This window comes from Leucoraja erinacea, unplaced genomic scaffold (genome assembly GCF_028641065.1).
Source record: "Leucoraja erinacea ecotype New England unplaced genomic scaffold, Leri_hhj_1 Leri_98S, whole genome shotgun sequence".
Lineage (NCBI taxonomy): Eukaryota > Metazoa > Chordata > Chondrichthyes > Rajiformes > Rajidae > Leucoraja > Leucoraja erinaceus.
The window spans coordinates 322,242-344,688 of NW_026576938.1; the positions used below are offsets into that span (position 1 = coordinate 322,242).

The following is a 22,447-nucleotide window of genomic DNA, read 5'->3' on the forward strand; positions in this document are numbered from 1 at the left end:
GAAAACTTGCTCGAGGTTTCACCCCAACCACAAGTATCTGGTGCAGTTCAGCAAATTGGGATGTGACCTGTGAATCATTTTTTACACAGAGAGTGGTGAATCTGTGGAATTCTCTGCCACAGAAGGTAATAAAAAATAGGTGCAGGAGTAGGTCATTCGGCCCTTCGAGCCTACACCACCATTTGATATGATCATGGCTGATCATCCAACTCAGTATCCCATCCGTACCTTCTCTCCATACCCCCTGATCCCTCCAGCCACAAGGGCCACATCTAACCACCTCTTAAAAATAGCCAATGAACTGGCCTCAACTACCTTCTCTGGCAGAGAATTCCACAGATTCACCACTCTCTGTGTAAAAAATGATTTCCTCGGTAGTTGAGGCCAGTTCATTGGCTATATTTAAGAGGGGGTTAGATGTGGCCCTTGTGGCTGGAGGGATCAGGGGGTATGGAGAGAAGGCAGGGATGGGATACTGAGTTGGGTGATCAGCCATGATCGTATTGAATGGTGGTGCAGGCTCGAAGGGCCGAATGGCCTACTCCTGCACCTATTTTCTATGTTTCTGTGGATGGATAACAGATACCTTTCCCCGAATGTCCGTACCGGGCAGGTAAGGGAACATTCCGTGGGTTATCGGGAACGGGAGGGGTCGGGGACGTGCGGACGGGGAAAATGAATGCGTAAAGTGAGGATGAACGAGAGATTGCGGGTGAAGATCGAGAAATAAGGCGGGTATTTAAATATCTTGCCAGTAGATGGCGAGGAGAGGCAGATTGGAAGACAAGGAGACTGGTGTGATTGGGATGAGTTATAATTAGAGGTTGGTAAAGAGGATGTAGAGATGTGGGGTGGAGTTGCCGTGATCATATTGAACGGGAGTGGACTGGACGGGCGAAGCAATCTGCTACTGTTTACTTGCTTTCTATAGTGGAGCGTGGGTTTGATGCGTCTGTACAACCAAGAACACTCTGATCTCATTGTGAAACAACATGTGAACTTGTAATGTTAAAATTGTACAAGGCATTGGTGAGGCCAATTCTGGAGTATGGTGTACAATTTTGGTCGCCTAATTATAGGAAGGACATCAACAAAATAGAGAGAGTACAGAGGAGATTTACTAGAATGTTGCCTGGGTTTCAGCAACTAAGTTACAGAGAAAGGTTGAACAAGTTAGGGCTTTATTCTTTGGAGCGCAGAAGGTTAAGGGGGGGGGGGGACTTGATAGAGTTCTTTAAAATGATGAGAGGGATAGACAGAGTTGACGTGGATAAGCTTTTCCCACTGAGAGTAGGGAAGATTGAAACAAGGGGACATGACTTGAGAATTAAGGGACAGAAGTTTAGGGGTAACATGAGGGGGAACCTCTTTACTCAGAGAGTGGTAGCAGTGTGGAATGAGCTTCCAGTGGATTTGTTTTTATCATTTAAAAATAAATTGGATAGTTATATGGATCGGAAAGGAATGGAGGGTTATGGTCTGAGCACAGGTATATGGGACTAGGGGAGAATACGTGTTCGGCACGGACTAGAAGGGTCGAGATGGCCTGTTTCCGTGCTGTAATTGTTATATGGTTATATCTTCACTGAGGGACTTGACAATGTTTTGCAAGTAAGGCTGGTCCAGAAATCAAAAGCAGGTGGGACAGGGAGTTAAATATAGAGGGGTACTCGACAATTAGGAAAGATAGACAGGAAAGAAAGGGAGGAGGGGTGGCCCTTTTAATAAGGGAGGGAATAACGGCAATAGAGAGGAAGGATATTGCGTTGAAGGATCAGGATAGTGAAACAGCTTGGGTACAGATAGAGAATAATAAGGGGAAAAAAACACTAGTGGGTGTAATTTATAGACCTCCAAATAGCTGTGACGCTGTTAGTCAGAACATAAATCTGCAAATAGTTGACGCATGTTTAAAGGGAACTGCTGTAATCATGGGGGACTTCAATTTTCATATTAATTGGGCAAACCAAACTGGGCAGGGTAGACTAGAGGAAGAGTTTATAGAATGTATTAGAGACGGGTTCCTAGAACAGTATGTCACAGAACCGACAAGGGGGGAGGCAATCTTGGATCTGGTCCTGTGTAATGAAGCAGGATTAATTAAAAATGTCATAGTTAGGGACTCGTTGGGAACAAGTGACCACAATATGGTCGAATTCCATATTCAAATAGAAGGGGAGCAGGTTGAAACTCAGGCTAGGGTGCTTAGTCTAAATAAGGGGGATTATGAAGGTATGAGGACTGAGCTGATCAAAGTTGACTGGGATAGCAGACTCAAGAATAAGATGGTACATGAGCAGTGGTGTACGTTTAAGGGTATACTGTATAATCTTCAAGAAAAATTTATTCCTATGAAGAAAAAAAGGGGTAAGGGTAAGAACAGTCAGCCATGGCTCAGTAAAACTATAAAGGATAGTATTCGGCTGAAAGCAAGGGCATATAAGGTAGCCAGAGATAGTGGGAGGGTAGAGGATTGGGAAGCATTTAAAGGTCAGCAAAAAATAACTAAGAGATTAATTAAGACGGGGAAAATAGACTATGAAAGGAATTTAGCGAACAACATAAAAACTAATAGTAAGAGTTTTTATAGCTATATAAAAAGAAAAAGGGTGGCTAAGGTGAACGTTGGTCCATTGGAGGGTGAGACTGGAGAGTTGTTGGTGGGGAACATGGAAATGGCAAAGGCATTAAACGAGTATTTTGTATCAGTCTTCACCATAGAAGACACAAAAAATATTCCAACGCTGGATAAACAGGGGGCGGTAGGAATGGAGGAGCTAAATACTATTAAGATCACCAAGGAGGTGGTATTAGGGAAATTAATGAGACTGAAGGAGGATAAATCCCCTGGGCCTGATGGATTACATCCAAGGGTCTCGAGGGAGATAGCGGTGGGGATTGTGGATGCATTGGTGATAATTTTCCAAAACTCCCTGGAGGCAGGAACGGTCCCAGTGGATTGGAAAATGGCCAATGTAACACCTATATTTAAAAAAGGAAGTAAACAGAAGGCGGGTAACTATAGACCGGTTAGTCTAACATCGGTGGTGGGTAAAATGTTAGAGACAATTATTAAAGAAACACTAACGGGGCACTTGGATAAACATGACTTCATCGGACAGAACCAGCATGGTTTTGTGAAGGGGAAGTCCTGTTTAACGAATCTGCTCGAATTCTTTGAGGAAGTAACAACCCGGGTGGATAAAGGGGAACCGGTGGATGTGGTATACTTGGACTTCCAAAAGGCTTTTGACAAGGTGCCACATAAGAGACTATTGCTAAAAATAAAAAATTATGGGATTGGGGGTAATATATTAGCATGGGTAGAAGATTGGCTAACAAATAGGAAGCAGAGAGTGGGGATAAATGGTTCATACTCGGGATGGTAACCGGTAACTAGCGGGGTTCCGCAAGGGTCGGTGCTGGGACCCCAGTTGTTCACAATTTATATAAATGATTTGGAGGAGGGAACCAAGTGTAATATATCAAAATTTGCGGACGATACAAAAATGGGAGGAAAAGTAGGGAATGAGGAGGATAGGAAGAGTCTGCAAAAGGATATAGATAAGCTAGGTGACTGGGCAACAACGTGGCAGATGAAATTTAATACTAATAAATGTGAAGTCATTCACTTTGGGAAAAAAAATTATAGGGCAAGTTATTTTCTAAATGAGGAGGAGCTGCGTTGTAATGCAACGCAAAGGGATCTAGGGGTATTAGTACATGAATCACTGAAAGTTAGTATGCAGGTGCAGCAAGCAATCAGGAAGGCCAATGGAGTTTTGGCCTTTATTGCTAGGGGGATTGAGTATAAAAACACGGAGGTCTTGCTGCAGCTGTACACAGTATTAGTGAGACCACATTTGGAATACTGTGTACAGTTCTGGGGTCCATACTTAAGAAAGGATGTACTAGCCCTGGAGGCAGTGCAGCGAAGGTTTACAAGATTAATTCCTGCAATGAGGGGATTGACATATGAGGAAAGGTTAAGTAGGCTGGAACTCTACTCTTTGGAGTTTAGAAGAATGAGAGGCGATCTCATTGAAACATATAAGATAGTGAGGGGCCTTGATCGGGTGGATGCACCGAGGATGTTCCCAATGATCGGGGAAACTAGAACTAGGGGACATAGTTGCAGAATAAGAGGGGGCTCTTTTAAAACTGAGATGAGGAAGAACTTCTTCACCCAGAGGGTGGTTAATTTATGGAATTCACTGCCCCAGGGAGCAGTGGAAGCAGAAACTTTAAATATATTTAAGACTAAAATAGATGGTTTTTTAGCTGCCAAGGGGATAAGGGGCTACGGGGAGAGGGCAGGGATATGGACCTAGGTATGGTTAGTATAGTAAGACCTGAGTGATCTCCTGGACAAGTGTCGATCGCCTGGATTGGGGTCGGAGAGGAATTTCCCGGATTTCTTTCCCGAATTGGACCTGGGTTTTTATCCGTTTTTTTGCCTCCCCCAGGAGATCACGAGGTTCTTGGGGTGGAGAGGGGTGATAGCGGTATAAGGGGGAGGGTAGTGTCTTGTGTTCTGTGTCTTGTGTCTACTGTTTGTGGGTAAGTGTGTCTGTTTAGTGTTCAGCCATGAGCGAATGGCGGTGCGGGCTCGACGGACCTGGTGGTCTACTCTCGCACCTACTTTCTATGTTTCTATGTCTATGTTTCTATGGGACCCGAGACGAGTTGGTAAAATTGATCACAATTGACTTGGTGGTTGGAGGTGGAAGATAGTGGTAGACGGATGTTCAGCTTGGAGGTCTGTGACTGGTGGTGTGCAGCAGAGATCGGTGCTGCAACCTTTGCTGTTTATGTTATATTTTCCTGGCTTGGGTGTGAATGTAGGAGGTGTGAAAAGTACTTTTGTGGAGAATGGGAAATGTGGGTAGCGAGGAAGTCTGCCAATGTTCGCAACAAGGTATAGGCTAGATCATCGAAACCTTATTGTCATGCAGGGATATCAATACTGGAGGACGTAGTTTTCTTCACACAAAGAGTTGTTAATAGGTATCAGTTTTACCTCGGTTGATGATATCAGATGTTTCTCTCAATACCATGTTGTGGAAATAAGTGAGATCAAACTTGTCAATCGGCATCACACCTTCTATCACACCCAGTGAGTAGGTTTCTTCTCTAACCCTGCAAATATTTAACAGCTGGTTAGAAACTGAGCATTCGCTGTTATTTTGAGCTGTACTATAAAAAACATACATTGTTTCAGTCAAAAGCATGTCCTACCTGCTCTTGTGACCAGCTTGCTCCTGAAATAAATAAAACACAAATCTCAATAGACTGAGATGGATCATCATGATCCCGACGGCGGGTATTTCACCAAATTGCTACAAAAAACCCTCTGATAATTCCCATTTCCCAACTCTTTGCCACTGTCACACAGACAGAAAGTGGATATTGTCGTAGAGACATCGAACACGGGGGAAAGCATTAGGAATGTGGATGAAAATAACTGCGAGTATGCAACTTACGAGTAAGACCGGGCAGGTCGTGGGATTTTATCTGGAGAAGATGTCAGAGATAATAGGATGGAATATTTTAAGGTCAGCGGTGGATTTAAATGGGTGGAGGTTGGAAATATTATCACTACTTGTGGGGAAAAGAGAGATAATGCCTGGAATGTATGATGGCCTTCAATAAATTCCACAAGATATGTAGTAAAGAGAATGTGGAACTCACAGGGTGGCCTGAAGACAACATTGCAGTTAAATTTAAGTTGAAGTGGGATAAATTCATGAGGATTCCTGGAATTTGGGGCATTATTGTCGGATGTGGTGAGTAGATGGAACAGACGGAACATTGACCCAGTACTGAATTACTGGTAAATGCAGCATTTATTTCAGAAATTTAACCCACCATTTTGTGACTGTGCACTTTCACTTCACCAAACTGTAGTGTAACCCCTCACCTTCAGAAATATCGCACCGTCCTTGTCTATCTGTTCCTGTAACTTTGATAGTTCCTCGTGAATGGAATTTAATTTCTCTTGTATCTCTTGAAGATTTTCTTCCATGTCTTTTACAATCTTCGCCTCTTCTTCCTGGATATCTCCCAGTATGCGCTGCTCTTTCTCCACGAGAATCTGGTGTAGATCAGCAAACTGGGATGTGACCTGTGACTGAAAGTTGCGTGACTCTTCCTATCAGAGAAAGATAAGATTCACCAATTTCACCCATTTCACCATTTAAATTCCCAGCAACCTAAACTATTTTTATATGTCCATTAGCCCTCACTGGACAGAACTAGGTCACCAGAACTAGCAGACATCAGCACCACTTAGAATGACAGACTTCATAGAGTCATACAGCAAGGGGTGCTAGATACCGACCAACATGTCCCATCTGCGCTAATTCCACATGCCCGCATTTGGACCAGATAACTCTAAAACCTTTCTCTCTACGAATTTGTTCAAATACTTAGGAACTGTTGTACCCACTATCAAAGTTGTCCTTCATGTTCGATTTAAATATTTTCCCTCTCACCTAAAACATATAGCCTCACATTCTCGACCCCCCTACTAAGGGTAAAAGACTGACCATCCAACGTATCATTCCGTTTCTTGATATTATTCACCTGCCACAGACCATTCTTCAGATTGCTGCTCTCCAGGGAGTAAAGTCCTTGGTTGCTCAACCTCTCCCAAGAGTTCTGGCCCTCGACTACTGAGCTCTATTGAGGTGCCAAACTATTGCACACATCACAGGGATCAAATCCACACCAGAACATTAAAATGATAGCACAAACCTGAACAACAGGAATGTTCCATTTCTGTACTTCCTCAATTCGCTGGGTCTGTGATTTCTGTCGTGTGAGGGATTCGAATGTAGATTTCACCTGAGGCTGGGGTTGGGTTTCAGATCAGAGAATAAAAATGTCAGAAAATCAACACGACACTACACGACACAATGAAGTGATCAGAATCGGTTTGCTTTTACCTTGTAGATTTTAACAGCTTCCTCTACCGGCATGAAGCTTGTGACAGATTGGCAAACAGGATTTGGCACTGGTGCATTGAGAAAGATATTTGGCTTTCTGCAGTTTAACTCCTGGGTAAATTCAACATAATTGCAGATACCAGATCAAGAAATTTCAATGACAACACAGACTGGATGTTAAATCGTGACGTTTTCTGAAAGATTGTTAAAACATTTGGGAAACCAGAAATTGATTTGCATCCAGATTGAATCACCAGTTACCTCAATATGTTTTTGGGAGCCAGATCCAGGTGCGACAGGGGTAGATGCGTTTACGCTAAATTGGGGTGGAATATTTTGTATGCCCTTTTGTCTCATCAATAGGTGTCTACAGAAGATCAAACAAGATTATGCTTCAGGATTGTTGGTGGTTCCAGATTGGCCCACACAAACATGGTATCCATTAGGGTTAAAATGGTGACTGAACCCATTATGGATGTCTTTAGACAAGAAAACCTACTTGTGCGCCCTGTAACTGGCGAATTTCATCCTTTACATCATCGTGTTGATTTATTGATTTGCAGATACAAAAAGTATCTAGAAGCAGTACATGTTCTTACATTAAGAAATGGGAACAGCTTCTTCAACACAATCTTCTTACCACACTGCAGGCGCTTCAGATGTTGTAGAAATTACATTTTGATGATAATTTAAGCCATAGTGTGATCAACACAGCAAGGAATGCTTTGTCTGCATACTTATCGAGACCATCGGAACATCAAGTTCTAGGATGTAAATTGATTTTCTGCTTATCCTGCAGATCAAAGACTTTGTGTAGTTACATATTTAAAATAGTACATTGAGACTACCAAACATCTTACAGGTGTAGAAACTGGATTATTCATCAGCCATAAAGCCACACCAAAAAGTGACAACACAAACAATTTCAAGATGGCTGAAGAAGGTGCTATTGGATGCAGGAATTGATACTGACAAATTTAAATCTCATTCCACCAGGGCTGCGGCAACAGTGGCGGCCAAGGATTTGGACATTCCAATAGACCATATCCTTGCGGCCGCAGGTTGGGAAAATGAAATGAAAGGATGTTGCACAAGTATTATCACAAAGAAATTGCAGACCCTGGTATATTTGGTGGTACTATTTTGTATTCAGTATTAAATTGGACACGTACTGTTTTACCATAAAATAAATCATTAATTAATTAAACAAGTATGGTGGTTTGCATGTCATTGACTGTTTTTCACTCATAGAGTCAAGCAAAATGCAGTGATACGCCGGAACCCAATCTACAGCCTGAAATCACAGAAGCTTTAAAATCTTCACATAGTCGCTCGCGTGACTCCGAAGTAAAATAGTAAGATTAAACGAGAACTTACCAGTTTGAAGTTTGATCTTTATTTTATGAGGAGTTGCGTCGAGGGACTACGTGCCCTCCGCTCCCACCCTAATAAGATCCAAGGTAAGTTAGGTTTGTATCACGTAGCTTACTATTGTGCTTCGGAGTAGATCATCTGTGATTTCACACGGCTGCTTTGAAGTTTGATGCGCATGTGCCTGGACGGCCTTCTTCACGTAGTCCCTCGCAATGGCAGGCAGTGACCAATGAGGTACCACAAGGCTCAGTGCTGGGACCCCAGCTATATACAATATATATTAATGATCTGAATGAGGGAATTGAATGCAACATCTCCAAGTTTGCGGATGACACAAAGCTGAGGGGCAGTGTTAGCTGTGAGGAGGATTCCAGGAGGCTGCGATGTGACTTGGATAGGCGGGGTGAGTGGGCAAATGCATGGCAGATGCAGCATAATGTGGATAAATGTGAGGTTATGCACTTTGGTGCCCAACACAGGAAAGTAGACTGTTATCTGAATGGTGGCCGATTAGGAAAAGGGGAGATGCAACGAGACCTGGGTGTCATGGTATACCAGACATTGAAAGTAGACATGCAGGTGCAGCAGGCAGTGAAGAAAGCGAATGGTATGTTAGCATTCATAGCAAAATGATTTGAGTATAGGAGCAGGGAGGTTCTACTGCACTTGTACAGGGTCTTGGTGAGACCACACCTGGAGTATTGCGTACAGTTTTGGTCTCCTAATCTGAGGAAGGACATTCTTGCCATAGAGGGAGTACAGAGAAGGTTCTCCAGACTGATTCCTGGGATGTCAGGACTTTCATATGAAGAAAGACTGGATAGACTCAGCTTGTACTCGCTAGAATTTCGAAGATTGAGGAGGGGATTCTTAAGGGGTTGGACAGGCTGGATGCAGGAAGATTATTCCCGATGTTGGGGAAGTCCAGAACAAGGAGTCGCAGTTTAAGGATAAGGGGGAAATCTTTTAGGACCGAGATGAGAAAAACATTTTTCACACAGAGTGGTGAATCTGTGGAATTCTCTGCCACAGAAGGCAGTTGAGGCCAGTTCATTGGCTATATTTAAGAGGGAGCTAGATGTGGCCCTTGTGGCTAAAGGGATCGGGGGATATGGAGAGAAGGCAGGTACATGATACTGAGTTGGATGATCAGCCATGATCATATTGAATGGCGGTGCAGGCTCGAAGGGCCGAATGGCCTACTCCTGCACCTAATTTCTATGTTTCTATGTTTCTATGATGACGTATCTATGGTGACATTTTGGAGAGTTAATCCATTAATCTGGGATGGAACTGGGCCAATGAGCGAATTAAAGGCTGATTTATTTAACTCGGATAAGTGTGATGCAAGTTGGTAAACAGGCCAGGGCAGATTATACACATTATAAAGTTACACCCTGTGTTATATTTTAGCAGACTAGAGATATTGGAATGCAAACATACAGCTCCATGAAAATTGCACCAGGGATGGGCAGGGCGGTGATTTTCTGCTAACTGGGTCTGCACGGAACAAGAGCTTTTCACTGTAGCTTGGTACACGTGACAAAAACTAAACTGAACACTTGAACAAACTGAACCTTCCCCTCCCCTCCATCCAGGGATCACAGCCGTTCTTCCAAATGAGACAGAGGTTCACGGTCACCTCATCTACTGCATCCTGTATTCCTGGTGACGCCTGGTGCACATTCGTGTGAAAGTCCAGAGTCGCCGACCATTTGGCTGAACACTTGCACTCGGTCCGCCAAGGGCTGCCGGATGCCAACCATTTTAACTCGTCTTCCCATTCCCACGTTGACCTTTCTGTCCTGGGCCTTCTCCGTTGCCAGAGTGAGGACATACACAAACTGGAGGAACAGTGCCTCGTATTCCCAACAACATCAATAACAGTATTATTTTATGTGCAGCAGGACTGACAGGGTCAGGGCAAATTTCGACCAGAGACTCGGGATGCGAACTCATGTCCTCTCTCCACAGATCCTGCCCGACCAAATGCGGACCCATCCCAAGCCCACTTGACTATCTCAACTTTGTCCACCCACACAACAGAGGTCTGGGCTCAGGCAAAATACTCTGAGTCTGAGATTTTGCAACCCGCTTACTTGGAGTTGGGAAAGCTGATTACAAATCTGGAAGATTACGGACATGGGGGATGGAATGGCAGCATTCCTTGAATGAGGATCGAGGGTTATTTACTAACATTGGAGTCGGGAACAGAAGTGTGTCCCGCAGTTTAAGGAAGGAAAGTTGTGAGGACTGATATAGATGCAAACTCAGATTAAGGACAAGTAAGAATGTCATTACTCCGCCCCGGTACATATGACAATTAACAACTCATGACTATTTCTCTCTCTTGGGCTGAGGGCGGCGATTAAAGTTTCACCTGATGGATTGGGTGAAAAAAGGGAAGAAACAGAGGCAGATAATCAGAGGAAAATATGTAAAAGGTGTTGGTTCATTGGAATCAAACCCACTTACAATATTGTAGGTCAGTAGATTAATACAACAGATACATTTAATACCCTGTTGTAGTTGGATAATTCACACGACCAGTAACATTCATAAGAACCGAATAGAAAGATTGTGTTTATTTGAATGATGTGCTTGGTGCTTCTAATACTCCAATTGAAATAAACACAACTCGCTTTGGACAGTATAGCTTGCTTTTAAACTCTGTTTGTGAATGTCCCTGTCTGTAAATTGACTCCTGCATTTCAGTTGCCATTCCTGGCTGCACTTCAAAGAGAATTCCACCAGTAAAGCACTTTGTGGTCTAAAAGAGATGCGAGGACATTGTGTAAATGTAAGCGGGATGTTGCTGTACGCACTCGATCTTGGAGGGAATATTCCATTTCGATGCGCAAACAGGGGTAGTGGATAGACGAAGTAGCCGATGGCGTCCGCGGGCTTGGAATGGACTTTGGTCACTCGGGTTTTCTCTGAAACGGCGAGAAAGTGAAGGGAAGAGTCAGGGCTCGAGCAGAGGAAAGCGGGAGCTGGTTGGAAACTGGCAGTGAGGGAGATGAAGCGTTAAAGCGGTGAACGAGAGCAGGAAACAGCACCGATACCGACATGATGTACCTGAGAGAGAGGTGAGGGAGGGGTCTGGCGGTGACTGAAACAAGGAATGATCTACGTCTCCTACAGAGAGACAGGCAGAGCCTGAGCACAACGTGATCCCACCTGGAACCGGGAATTCGGTTTGAACCCATTCTTCCAAAGATCCATTAGAAGAAAACTAATCTGTTGTGTGGAGAGCAAATGCTGCAAACACGCAGTTAATTCTATGCGTCGACGGACTTTAGGACCCGGGGGAGCCCGGAGCTCAGGACCCGCCGCCCGCGGCTGCTGCTGAACCCGCGGGAAGGGAGATTGTTTCAATCTTTATATTTTCACAAAAGTAATTTCTGTTCCGTTGCCGGACGCGGTTAACGCGTTAAAATGAACGGATCGACAGACAGACAGACAGACAGCTCTGATTTCAGTTGCTGTTTATTTCACTCTTCCCACATTTACATTCCCCCTGGTTTTATTTCCGCGCTCACTGGGGTTTGTTTCACGACGCGGAATTTGGGGACTAAATGGGAGCCGTTCGTTCAGCGCCGACCTGTTGTCCACCGGGTTTCTGCCCCACAGCCCCTGAGCCCCGCTCCTGACGCCGGTCCCGGGACCCGACCCTTTTACACACCCGGAGCGGAACCGGAGCAGATACTCAGCCAATTTTCATCCACAGTACTGATCAAAGGATAAAGTTTCTCCGTGAATTTATTCCCAGTGAAGGTGTGGAGATGGGACTTGGTGTCCGCGTCGTAAAATGAAACTGTCCCGGACTCGTAACTGAGATAAACTCCCACCCTCCCGGGGATGGGAAGACCAGGGAGAGGGGATGGAGGGGAGGTGACTGCATCAAACCCGTCACCCCGCCGCTCGATGCTCCAGACTCCAGTCTCCGGGGTCGGTGTGACCAGTCTCTTCCTCTCCACAGACTCCGTGGCGACCCCCAGTCTCCAGCTCCGACTCCCCACCACCTCCACCTCCCAGTAATGTCTCCCCGATGTGAATCCCTCCGATCCCAGCACACACGCCCGGACTGTAAACCTCTTCCCGGTGTCAGGGAGACTCCTCTTGGTCCTGGTCCATCTCACCCTCTTCCGATCCTCAGACACCTCGAGCAGCGGATACGCTGTTTCCACATCCAGGGTGACGGAGACTGGGGGGAGAAGCAGAGAATCAGAGAGTCCCCGGGGGTCGGGGGGAGACTCGGGCACGGGCGGGCGGACAACTGACACCTTGCCTAGGGTTTCACCGCAACAACATCCGATGGACAACAGACATCTTTGCCGGTGATTTTCTCCCGTTTGGAGAGGTGAATGTCATGGCCATTGGGGAACCGAAAGGGGCAATATCGTGCGATTGGTGGGTGTGTTACGAAACTTACCTTCAGCGGCGCTGCAATTCTGCCACTGGCGCGATTTAGGCGCGTTTGAGTTGGGGGGGGGGGGGGCAGGAGGGTTTTGTTTGTTTAAAAAAACCCAGATAATTGAATATTTTTACCGTAAGGTGAAAAGCCACTCCGCTTAATGGCATCAGATATTTCTGATGTCATTGTGCTCAACACAAAGGGCCGATAGATCGTTTCAAAGGCCGGGGCAGCGTCTGTCACTGACAATGATTCAGTATCAACACTCGCACTGCAAACAGTAAACACATGGTGATACATTGAGCATGTCATTGCTGTTACATTACACATCCACACAGAGTTTCAGTCAAGAGCATGTCCTACCTGCTCTCCCGACCAGCTTCATCCTGAAATAAATAAAACACAAAGCTCAATTCATTGAGATACAAGAAATGCAAAATGCCATCTTATATAAAACACAAAGTGCTGGAACACGGCGTAGCAGGCAGCGTTTCACGAGGATGTGGATTGGTGACGCTTCGGTTCAGCCCCCTCCTGTACATCATCGAGACCAAGCGTAGACTAAGTGACCCAGATCTGCGGAACATCCCGGTTACTAAACATTCCAACTACACTTCTCATTTCCATATTGTTCTTCCAGTCCCGGGCCTCCTCCATTAACAGAGTGAGGTCACACGCAAAATGGAGGATCGGCACCTCATATTCCGCTCGGGTAGTTTACAACACAGCAGAATGAACATTGACATCTCCAATGTTAGGTAACACCATCTCTCTCCCCATTACCCCATTTCTTCCATGTGCCCAGCTTAATGAGCTTCCACTTTTCACACTAACCCGCTCTCTTACCCATTCCCCCAGATCCCTTTCCCCTCTAATCCTCCATCTGGCAACATATCCCTCCTCTTTTCTTATCTGACCCCCTTTTCTACACTTTTCATCTCTAGCCGATGTCCACACAACTGCCAGGCAACCGTCCCTCACCTGTATTCTTTGCCAGTCATGAGGCTTTGTCAAACTCCATCGCTTTTCCAGCTCCCCACCCCTCACACCAACAATCTGAAGAAGCGTCCCGACCCGAAACGTCACCCATCCAAATCCCCCACAGATGTTGCCGAACCCGCAGAGTTGCTCCAACACTTGATTTTGGACCTGAATTTATTAGGACTGATGGTTCACATCACAACAGAAACCATTCCATAGAACTTTAGGAGCTGCTGAAAATTCCCATTTGCCAACTCTAACTCCAGCTGACACAGCTTGAGGGTATTACACAAATGAACAAAGAACCAAGAATGTGCAAGGAGTGTTAGTGAAAAATCTGCAATTGATCTGAGGATCAAACTTACAGGAAAGACTGCACACTTCGTGAGTTTCTTTGGCGAATTAAAGGAAAATTAATGAAATTTAATATTATCTTGATTAGTACTGGTGTCAGGGGTATGGGGAGAAGGCAGTAGAATGGGGTTAAGATAAGTACATCAGCCACGCTTGAATGGCGGAGTAGACTTGTAGTCCTGTAATTCTGCTCCTGTCACTTCTGAATGAATGAACTTGTTATCGTCACATGTACTGAGGTACGGTGAAAAGCGTTTGTTTGGATGCTGTCCTGTCAAAGATAAAACTGTGCATGTGTAAAAACAAGCCGTCCACAGTGTGGAGATAAAGGATAAAGGGTACAACATTTAGTGCAAGATTAAACATTGAAACATAGAAACAGAACATAGAAATTAGGTGCAGGAGTAGGCCATTCGGCCCTTCGAGCCTGCACCGCCATTCAATATGATCATGGCTGATCAACCAACTCAGTATCCCGTACCTGCCTTCTCTCCATACCCCCTAATCCCCTTAGCCACAAGGGCCACATCTAACTCCCTCTTAAATATAGCCAATGAACTGGCCTCAACTACCCTCTGCGGCCGAGATTTCCAGAGATTCACCACTCTCTGTGTGAAAAAAGTTCTTCTCATCTCGGTTTTAACGGATTTCCCCCTCATCCTTAAGCTGTGACCCCTTGTCCTGGACTTCCCCAACATCGGGAACAATCTTCCTGCATCTAGCCTGTCCAACCCCTTAAGAATTTTGTAAGTTTCTATAAGATCCCCTCTCAATCTCCTAAATTCTAGAGAGTAAAAACCAAGTCTATCCAGTCTTTCTTCATAAGACAGTCCTGACATCCCAGGAATCAGTCTGGTGAACCTTCTCTGCACTCCCTCTATGGCAATAATGTCCTTCCTCAGATTTGGAGACCAAAACTGTATGCAATACTCCAGGTGTGGTCTCACCAAGACCCTGTAGAACTGCAGTAGAACCTCCCTGCTCCTATACTCAAATCCTTTTGCAATGAAAGTTAACATACCATTCGCTTTCTTTACTACCTGCTGCACCTGCATGCCTACCTTCAATGATTGGTGTACCATGACACCCAGGTCTCGCTGCATCCCCCCCTTTCCCAATCGGCCACCATTTAGATAATAAGTATCAGATCATAATAAGAAAGTGAATTGAAGATGAAATATCGGGTGGTCTTTCAAAATTTCCACTAGAGATTCAGTCACGATAATATAGAACCCTCTACCACAGGAGTGGTAATTTCATGGGGAGGTGGATAAACACGAGAGATGTGGCAACTGTGGGCACTTGGTGGATCCACAAAGGTGGATGTTGTGAGTAGGTGGGCAGAGGCTTGTGCGGAGCAGAAAAACTGACAGTAGTGGATGGGCCGAATGTCCATGATGTGGAGAGGGGAATTTGGGGCATTATTGTCGGATGTGGAGAGTAGATGGAACAGACGGAACATTGACCCAGTACTGAATTACTGGTAAATGCAGCATTTATTTCAGAAATTTAACCCACCATTTTGTGACTGTGCACTTTCACTTATCCAAACTGTAGTGTAACTCCTCACCTTAAGAAATATCACATCGGCCTTGTGGTCGATCTGTTCCTGTAACTTTGAGAGTTCCTCTTCAATGGAATTTAAATTCTCTTGAATCTCCTGAAGATTTTTCTCCATTTTTCGTACGATCTTTTTCTCTTCCTCCTGGATATCTCCAAGGAAGCGCTGCTCTTTCTCAGTGAATATCTGGTGCAGTTCAGCAAACTGGGATGTGATCTGTGACTGAAGGTTGTGTGACTCTTCCTGTCAGATGAAAGATTAAAATCAGTATATATAATGTCACTGCTGTTTCTTCATGACATGGATGGTGCCATTTAGCAAGTGAATCCGAGTCCTGAAGTGCAGAAATAGTCCCTTCGGATCAACATGTCTATGCTGGGCTCTGTATGTATCTACATGAATTCTATTTACCCATATGTAATCCATAGCTATCATTACCTTGGCAATTCAAGAGCTCATCTTGATAATTCTGAAATATCTGGTGAAAGTAATGCAACTGAGCAAGACCTTATCAAATCTAGTTAATTGTGTAATGCACCAGATTTGATAAAGGGAACTTGAGGTTAAGAAGTCATTAGGAGATAGTGACTATAATATGGTAAGTTTTAATCTACAATTTGAGAGGGAGAAGGGTAAATCGGAAGTGTCAGTGTTACAGTTGAACAAAGGGGACTATGCATGTTCGTCCGAAGGGGGGGGGGGGGGGGGGGGGGGGGGGGGGGGTGGGGGTTGCGTTGGTCTCCCCTAAGAAAAAAGTCACCCACATTTTTTTTTAAATCGGTAAAAATAAATAGATAAATGGAAAATAAAATGGACGTTTCCAGTTCTCTGTTCTCCCGTCCCCGGGTGGGAGTGGCTGAATCTGAACCCAACGGCTGTAACCCCAACACCAGACACTGCTGCGGCGGAGCCCGCTCCCCTCGCCGCCGGGGCCCAAGTCATCTTCCCCCTACACCACCCCCACGGACCCCCGCTGGGCGCATGTCACCCCCGCTGGGCCCATGCCACCCCCACTGGGCTCATGCCACTCCCGCTGGGCCCACACCACCCCCGCTGGGCCCACGCCACCCCCACTGGGCCATGCCACTCCCGCTGGCCCCATGCCCCCCCTGCTCGGTCCACGCCACCCTCGCTGAAACCTGCTGGGCCCACGCCACCCCAGCTGGGCCAACGCCACCACTGCTGGGCCCACGCCACCCCTGCTCACTGACACCCACTGGGCCCACGCCACCACTGCTGGGCCCACGCCACCACTGCTGGGCCCACGCCACCCCCACTGACACCCACTGGGCCCACGCCACCTTCATCCCCCCCACCCGCTGGGCCCGCGCCACCTTCATCTTCCTCCCCCCCCCTCCAAGAAAGATGGGGGATGTGAGAGAGGGGGAGGAGAGAGAGAGAGGGAGAGGAGAGAGAGATGGGGGAGGGGAGAGAGGAAAGGGGGATTATCTTGAGTGAGATTGCAAAATTAAGGTAGGTTTTAGAGCTATTATATTTTCTCCTCCATATGAATAATATCAAACAATTGGAACAATTGGAACTGCTTTCTTTTCCTTGATAACAATACTGAAAAATATGAATTCCATAGTTTGTGACATAAATACACATTTTAATGGGATCATTATATACAGATGTAACATTTCCATTTTGAGATTGGGGGGGAGGGGAGGGTGTTGGGGGAAAGATATGCGTCAAGCCGATAGCCTAATCGTTAAAGAGTTAAAAGATAGCCTAATCGATAAAGAGCTGAGACGAGGAATGGGAGCTGCCAAGGAAAGGTACTCTGAGAAGTTGAGGAGCAACTTCTCAGCTAATGACTCATCTTCAGTTTGGAAGGGCATGCAAGAAATCACCAGCTATAAGAGGAAAGCCCCCCGCTCTTTGGACAATCGTCAGCTGACGAACGACCTGAATGAGTTTTACTGCACGTTTGAAAATCAGAAATGTAACACTGGTACCCCCTCCCCAACAAACACAGCCAGACCCCAGTCTGCAAAGAATGGACCCTGCACCCTCTCCTTCCCATTCACCACTTCACACCTACTTAAGGCAAGACTCCAGTATGAAAAGAGTAGACCCTTTCCCACCCCAACCAACACCTCACACTCACTCACAGCCTAACCTCAGTCTGCAAAGACTGGGCCCTTCTACACCAACCCCACTCCAAACACCACTTCACACCCAATGACTGCACCTCCACAGCCACCTCTGTCAAGTTTCTCAAGTTTCTCAAGACACAACCCTGATTGGTCTGATCCAGGATGGAGATCTCTGTACTCTTTTGAATTTGACGGCTTTCCTATAACATGGTGCCCAGAAATGAACACAATATTCCAAATGCAGTCTCACCAACGTCTTATACAACTGCAACATGACCTCACAACTTCTATACTCAATACTCTGACTGATGAGGGCCAAAGTGCCAAATACTTTTTGACCACCTGATATACCTGCGACACGACCTTCAAGGAACCATGCAACCATCAACCATTCCTCTGCCCACCTGGCTAATTGATCCAGATCCTGCTGCAATCTTTCACAACCATCTTCACAATCTGCAAAACCACTCACTTCTGTATCATCAGCAAACTTGCTAATCTTGCCCTGTTCTGTGATGTTTCACAGAAGCTGGTGTAACTCAGCGGGTCAGGCTGAGTATAGAAGTTGGGAGGTCATGTTGCAGTTGCATAAGAAGGTGATGAGGCTGCATTCAGAGTATTGTGTTCCGTTCTGGGCACCATGTTATAGGAAAAATGTCATCAAACTGGAAAGGGTACAGTGAAGATTTATGAGGATGTTGCCAGGACTAGAGGGCCAGAGCTATAGGGAGAGGTTGAGTAGGCTGGGACTCTATTTCATGGAGCGCAGGAGGATGAGGGATGATCTAATAGAGGTGTATAAAATCATGATTTGAATAGATATGGTTGAGTCTTTTGCCCAGAGTAAGTGAATCGAGGAGCAGAGGACATAAGTTTAAGGTGAAGGGCAAAAGATTTAATAGGAATCTGTGGGGTATGTTTTTCACACAAAGGGTGGTAGGTGTATGGAACAAGCTGCCAAAAGAGGTAGTTGAGGCAGTGACTATCGCAACATTTAAGAAACAGACAGGTACATGGATAGGACAGGTTTGGGGGGATATGGATCAAACGTGGGCAGGTTGGACTAGTGCAGATGGGACATGCTGGGCTGAAGGGTCTGTTTCCACACTGTATCACTCTGTGACTATCTATCTTTTCCTCTCAAACCCATTCTGCTGCCTGCTCCCTTTACCTCTGACACCCGTATCAATCAAGAATCTATCAATCTCTTCCTGAAAAATGTCCATTGACTTGACCTCCACAGCTGTCTGTGGCAATGTATGCCAAGTTCACCACCCTCTGACTTAAAAAATTCCTGCTCATCTCCGTCCGAAAGGTCTTTTAATTCTGAGGCTGTGGCCACTAGTTCTAGACTCTCCCACTAGTGGGAACACCCACTATCAAAGTTGCCCTTAATGTTCGTGTTAAATCTGTTCCCTCTCACCTTAAACCTATGCCCTTGCATGCTCGACCCCCATCTTACGGTGAAAGACTGAGTATTCACCCTGACATTTTGTTTTGTGATATTATACACCTGCAACAGATCATTCTTCAGACTCCTGCGCTCCAGTGAGTGAAGTCCTTGGCTGCCCAACCGCTCCCAAGATCTCGGGTCCTCGACTACTGAGCTCTACAGAGGTGCCCATAATTACAGGCATCACAGGGATCAAATCTACACAAAATAATGAAATCGACAGTACAAAGCCTCACCTGAACTCCAGAAATGCTCTCTTTCTGTTGCTGCTCCATTTTCTCGATCACTGATTTCTTTTCTGTGAGAGATTCGAAAGAAGATTTCACCTGTTCCTGGGGTTGGATTTCAGATCAGAGAATAAAAATGTCAGACAATAAAGAAAATATTACACATTGATCAAAATCGATTTGGTTTTACCTTGTAGAATTCAATTGCTTCTTCTATCAGCATGAAGCTGTGAGTCTTGTGTTCCTGCGCAGCTGCACAATTCAAACAGATCAGTTTCTTGTCCGTTTCACAAAACAGCTTCAGTTCTTCCTGATGTTTCTCGCAGTGAAGTTTACTTTCCTTCTCTTTGAGATTCAGGCTCAGTGCTCGAGCTTTCTCAGCCAGTCTAACCAAGGTCCGATTCACCTTGAGGGTGCGGTCTGTAGATTCCTCTCTACATTCCGGGCAGGAGTTTCTCTCCTCCCTGTCCCAACTCTGTGTGATACAGGAGCGGCAGAAGTTGTGCCCACACTCCAGTATCACCGGATCGGTGAAGAAATCCAGGCAGATGGGACAAACTGCCTCCTCGGTCCAACTCTCGACCTGGTGTTTCGAAGCCATTTTATCGCCACTTCCTGGTTCAAAAGGATTTCACTGACGTGGAGCTGCTGAATATGGGAGGTCACGTGACCGTCACGGTGACGCAGCGGTAGAGTTGCTGCCTTACAGCGAATGCAGCGCTGGAGACGCGGGTTCGATCCTAACTACGGGTGCTGTCTGTACGGAATTTGTACGTTCTCCCCGTGATCTGCGTGGGGTTTCTCCGAGATCTTCGGTTCCTTCCACACTCCAAGGCTTGGGAAATGTAAACAATTGGCTTGGTAAATGTAATAAACTGTCCCTAGTGGGTGTAGGATAGTGTTAATGTCCGGGGATCACTGATCGGCGCGGACCCAGTGGGCCGAAGGGCCTGTTTGCGCGCTGTATCTCTCAACTAAATTAAACACAACCCCTGCAGTACCGTGTCGCTGCGCCCGCTGCCGTCCCGGGCAATGAGTGCTATTTGGCTGCAAGTGTTCAGTGTGAAGATGGCCTGGCCGCTTCCAGGTCATCTCACACGAGGGAGGGGTAGATTGGTCATTAAACTGGCCTGAACATGCACGAGAAAGACTAAGGCAGGACAGAAAGGGACGGGGCCCGGCGCTAAGGAAGCCTCGGGTGTAACCTGAGGAGACGTTGCACCTGTTGGGCAGTGGAACCCGCCGCCCGCATCTCCGTTCACAGCCCGGGATCAGGATGGACGGAGACCTCCCTCCGCCCTTATTTTATTCCACAACAGTGCACCTGTCTCTCATGCAGCAGTCTTCGGGGCAATCTATGTTTGCGTGTATTGTTTAAATGATATTATATGACCCTATAACATTCATTGCAGTTTACAAAGGTTCACTGTGTCTGTCTGAAGCTAATGCTTCCGAGATGGCTCCCAAACAAGGCTACTGTTTGCGTCCCGCTGAGTTACTCCAACATGCTGTGTCTATCTTCGGTTTAAATTCTGTAATTCCATCCTACACTCCGAGCCATACCATTAAAACCGAGATGAGAAGAACTTTTTTCACACAGAGAGTGGTAAATCTCTGGAACTCTCTGCCGCAGAGGGTAGTTGAGGCCAGTTCATTCGCTATATTTAAGAGGGAGTTGGATGTGGCCCTTGTGGCTAAGGGGATCAGAGGGTATGGAGAGAAGGCAGGTACGGGATACTGAGTTGGATGATCAGCCATGATCATATTGAATGGCGGTGCAGGCTCGAAGGGCCGAATGGCCTACTCCTGCACCTAATTTCTGTTTCTATATTACACTTGTTGCTTCTCTCTCTCAAATCTGTGCCCATTTGAACCTCGCTCTCATGAGAAAGACCCCGACCCCATGCTCCCCATTCCCCCTCTCCACTCCAAATGCACTTCTCCACAAAGAACCTGCACCCGCTTCTCCAGAGGTGCAACTCCAGAACCTTTCCACCCCTGCAACGGACTGTTCCAGCTGCTACGTTCAGGCAAACGCCTCTGTTGCCATGCTGTGAGAACAGAGAGATTGAGAAGGAGTTTCTTCCCAGATGCCATTAAGACTAATTTTTTTTATTTAAATTGCAGTTTCCCCCCCCTTTTTTCTTCTGCCCACAATATTTAATATGTAAAAGAATATGTGATTCTGTTTGTAGTTAGTTTGTTTGTCTTTTTGCACAAAGTCCGCGAGCATTGCCTTTTCATTTCACTGCACATCTCGTATGTGTATGTGACGAATAAACTTGACTTGACTTGACTTCGTGAGGGTGGGTGCCGGGGGTTGGGGGGCGGGTTGTGGAGGAACATGGATGTTTTACGGTAGACAAAAGTTCTGGATAAACTCAGCGGGCGCCGCAGCATCTATGGAGCGAAGGAAATAGGCAACGTCTCGGCCCGAAATGTTCCCTATTTCCTTCGCTCCATAGATGCTGCTGAACCCGCTGAGTTTCTCCAGCACTTTTGTCTACCTTCCATTTTCCAGCATCTGCAGCTCCTTCTTAAAAACTGGATGTTTTACGGTTCGACTCGTGATCCTCAGACTTGATGGACGTTTGGCTTCTTGTATTTTAAATCATGCGTAAAAAAGATCAAGCCTTTACAGAATTTACACAGGGGTAGTGGATGGACAACTACCCGAGAGAGAGGCGAGGGAGGGGTCTGGCGGCGACTGAAACAAGGAATGATCTACATATCGTACAGAGAGACAGGCAGAGCCTGAGCACAACGGACTCCCACCTGGAACCGGGAATTTGGTTTGAACCCATTCTTCCAAAAGACCCGTTCCGAAGAAAACTAATCTGTTGTGTGGAGAGCAAATGCTGCAAACACGCTATAAATTATTCGAATCAGTGGACTTTAGGACCGGAGCTCAGGACCCGCCGCCCGCGGCTGCTGCTGAACCCGCGGGAAGGGAGATTGTTTCAATCTTTATATTTTCACAAAAGTGATTTCTGTTCCGTTGCCGGACGCGGTTAACGCGTTAAAATGAACGGAT

At 46.0% G+C, this 22,447-nt stretch overlaps 1 protein-coding gene across 1 annotated transcript in view; it reads right to left on the reverse strand.

The window, feature by feature from the left end:
- LOC129695203 (uncharacterized) overlaps positions 1-20,055 on the reverse strand; it is a 60,435-nt gene extending 40,380 nt beyond the window's left edge. The window contains exons 1-6 of the mRNA XM_055631979.1: positions 19,633-20,055; positions 6,948-6,976; positions 6,757-6,852; positions 5,921-6,151; positions 5,239-5,261; positions 5,021-5,139 (exon numbers count right to left, since the gene is read on the reverse strand). Of these exons, the coding sequence (XP_055487954.1) occupies positions 5,021-5,139; positions 5,239-5,261; positions 5,921-6,151; positions 6,757-6,852; positions 6,948-6,976; positions 19,633-20,014 (880 nt within the window). The 5' untranslated portion in view covers positions 20,015-20,055. The remainder of the gene's footprint in view (positions 1-5,020; positions 5,140-5,238; positions 5,262-5,920; positions 6,152-6,756; positions 6,853-6,947; positions 6,977-19,632) is intronic.
- Positions 20,056-22,447: the final 2,392 nt, after the last annotated feature.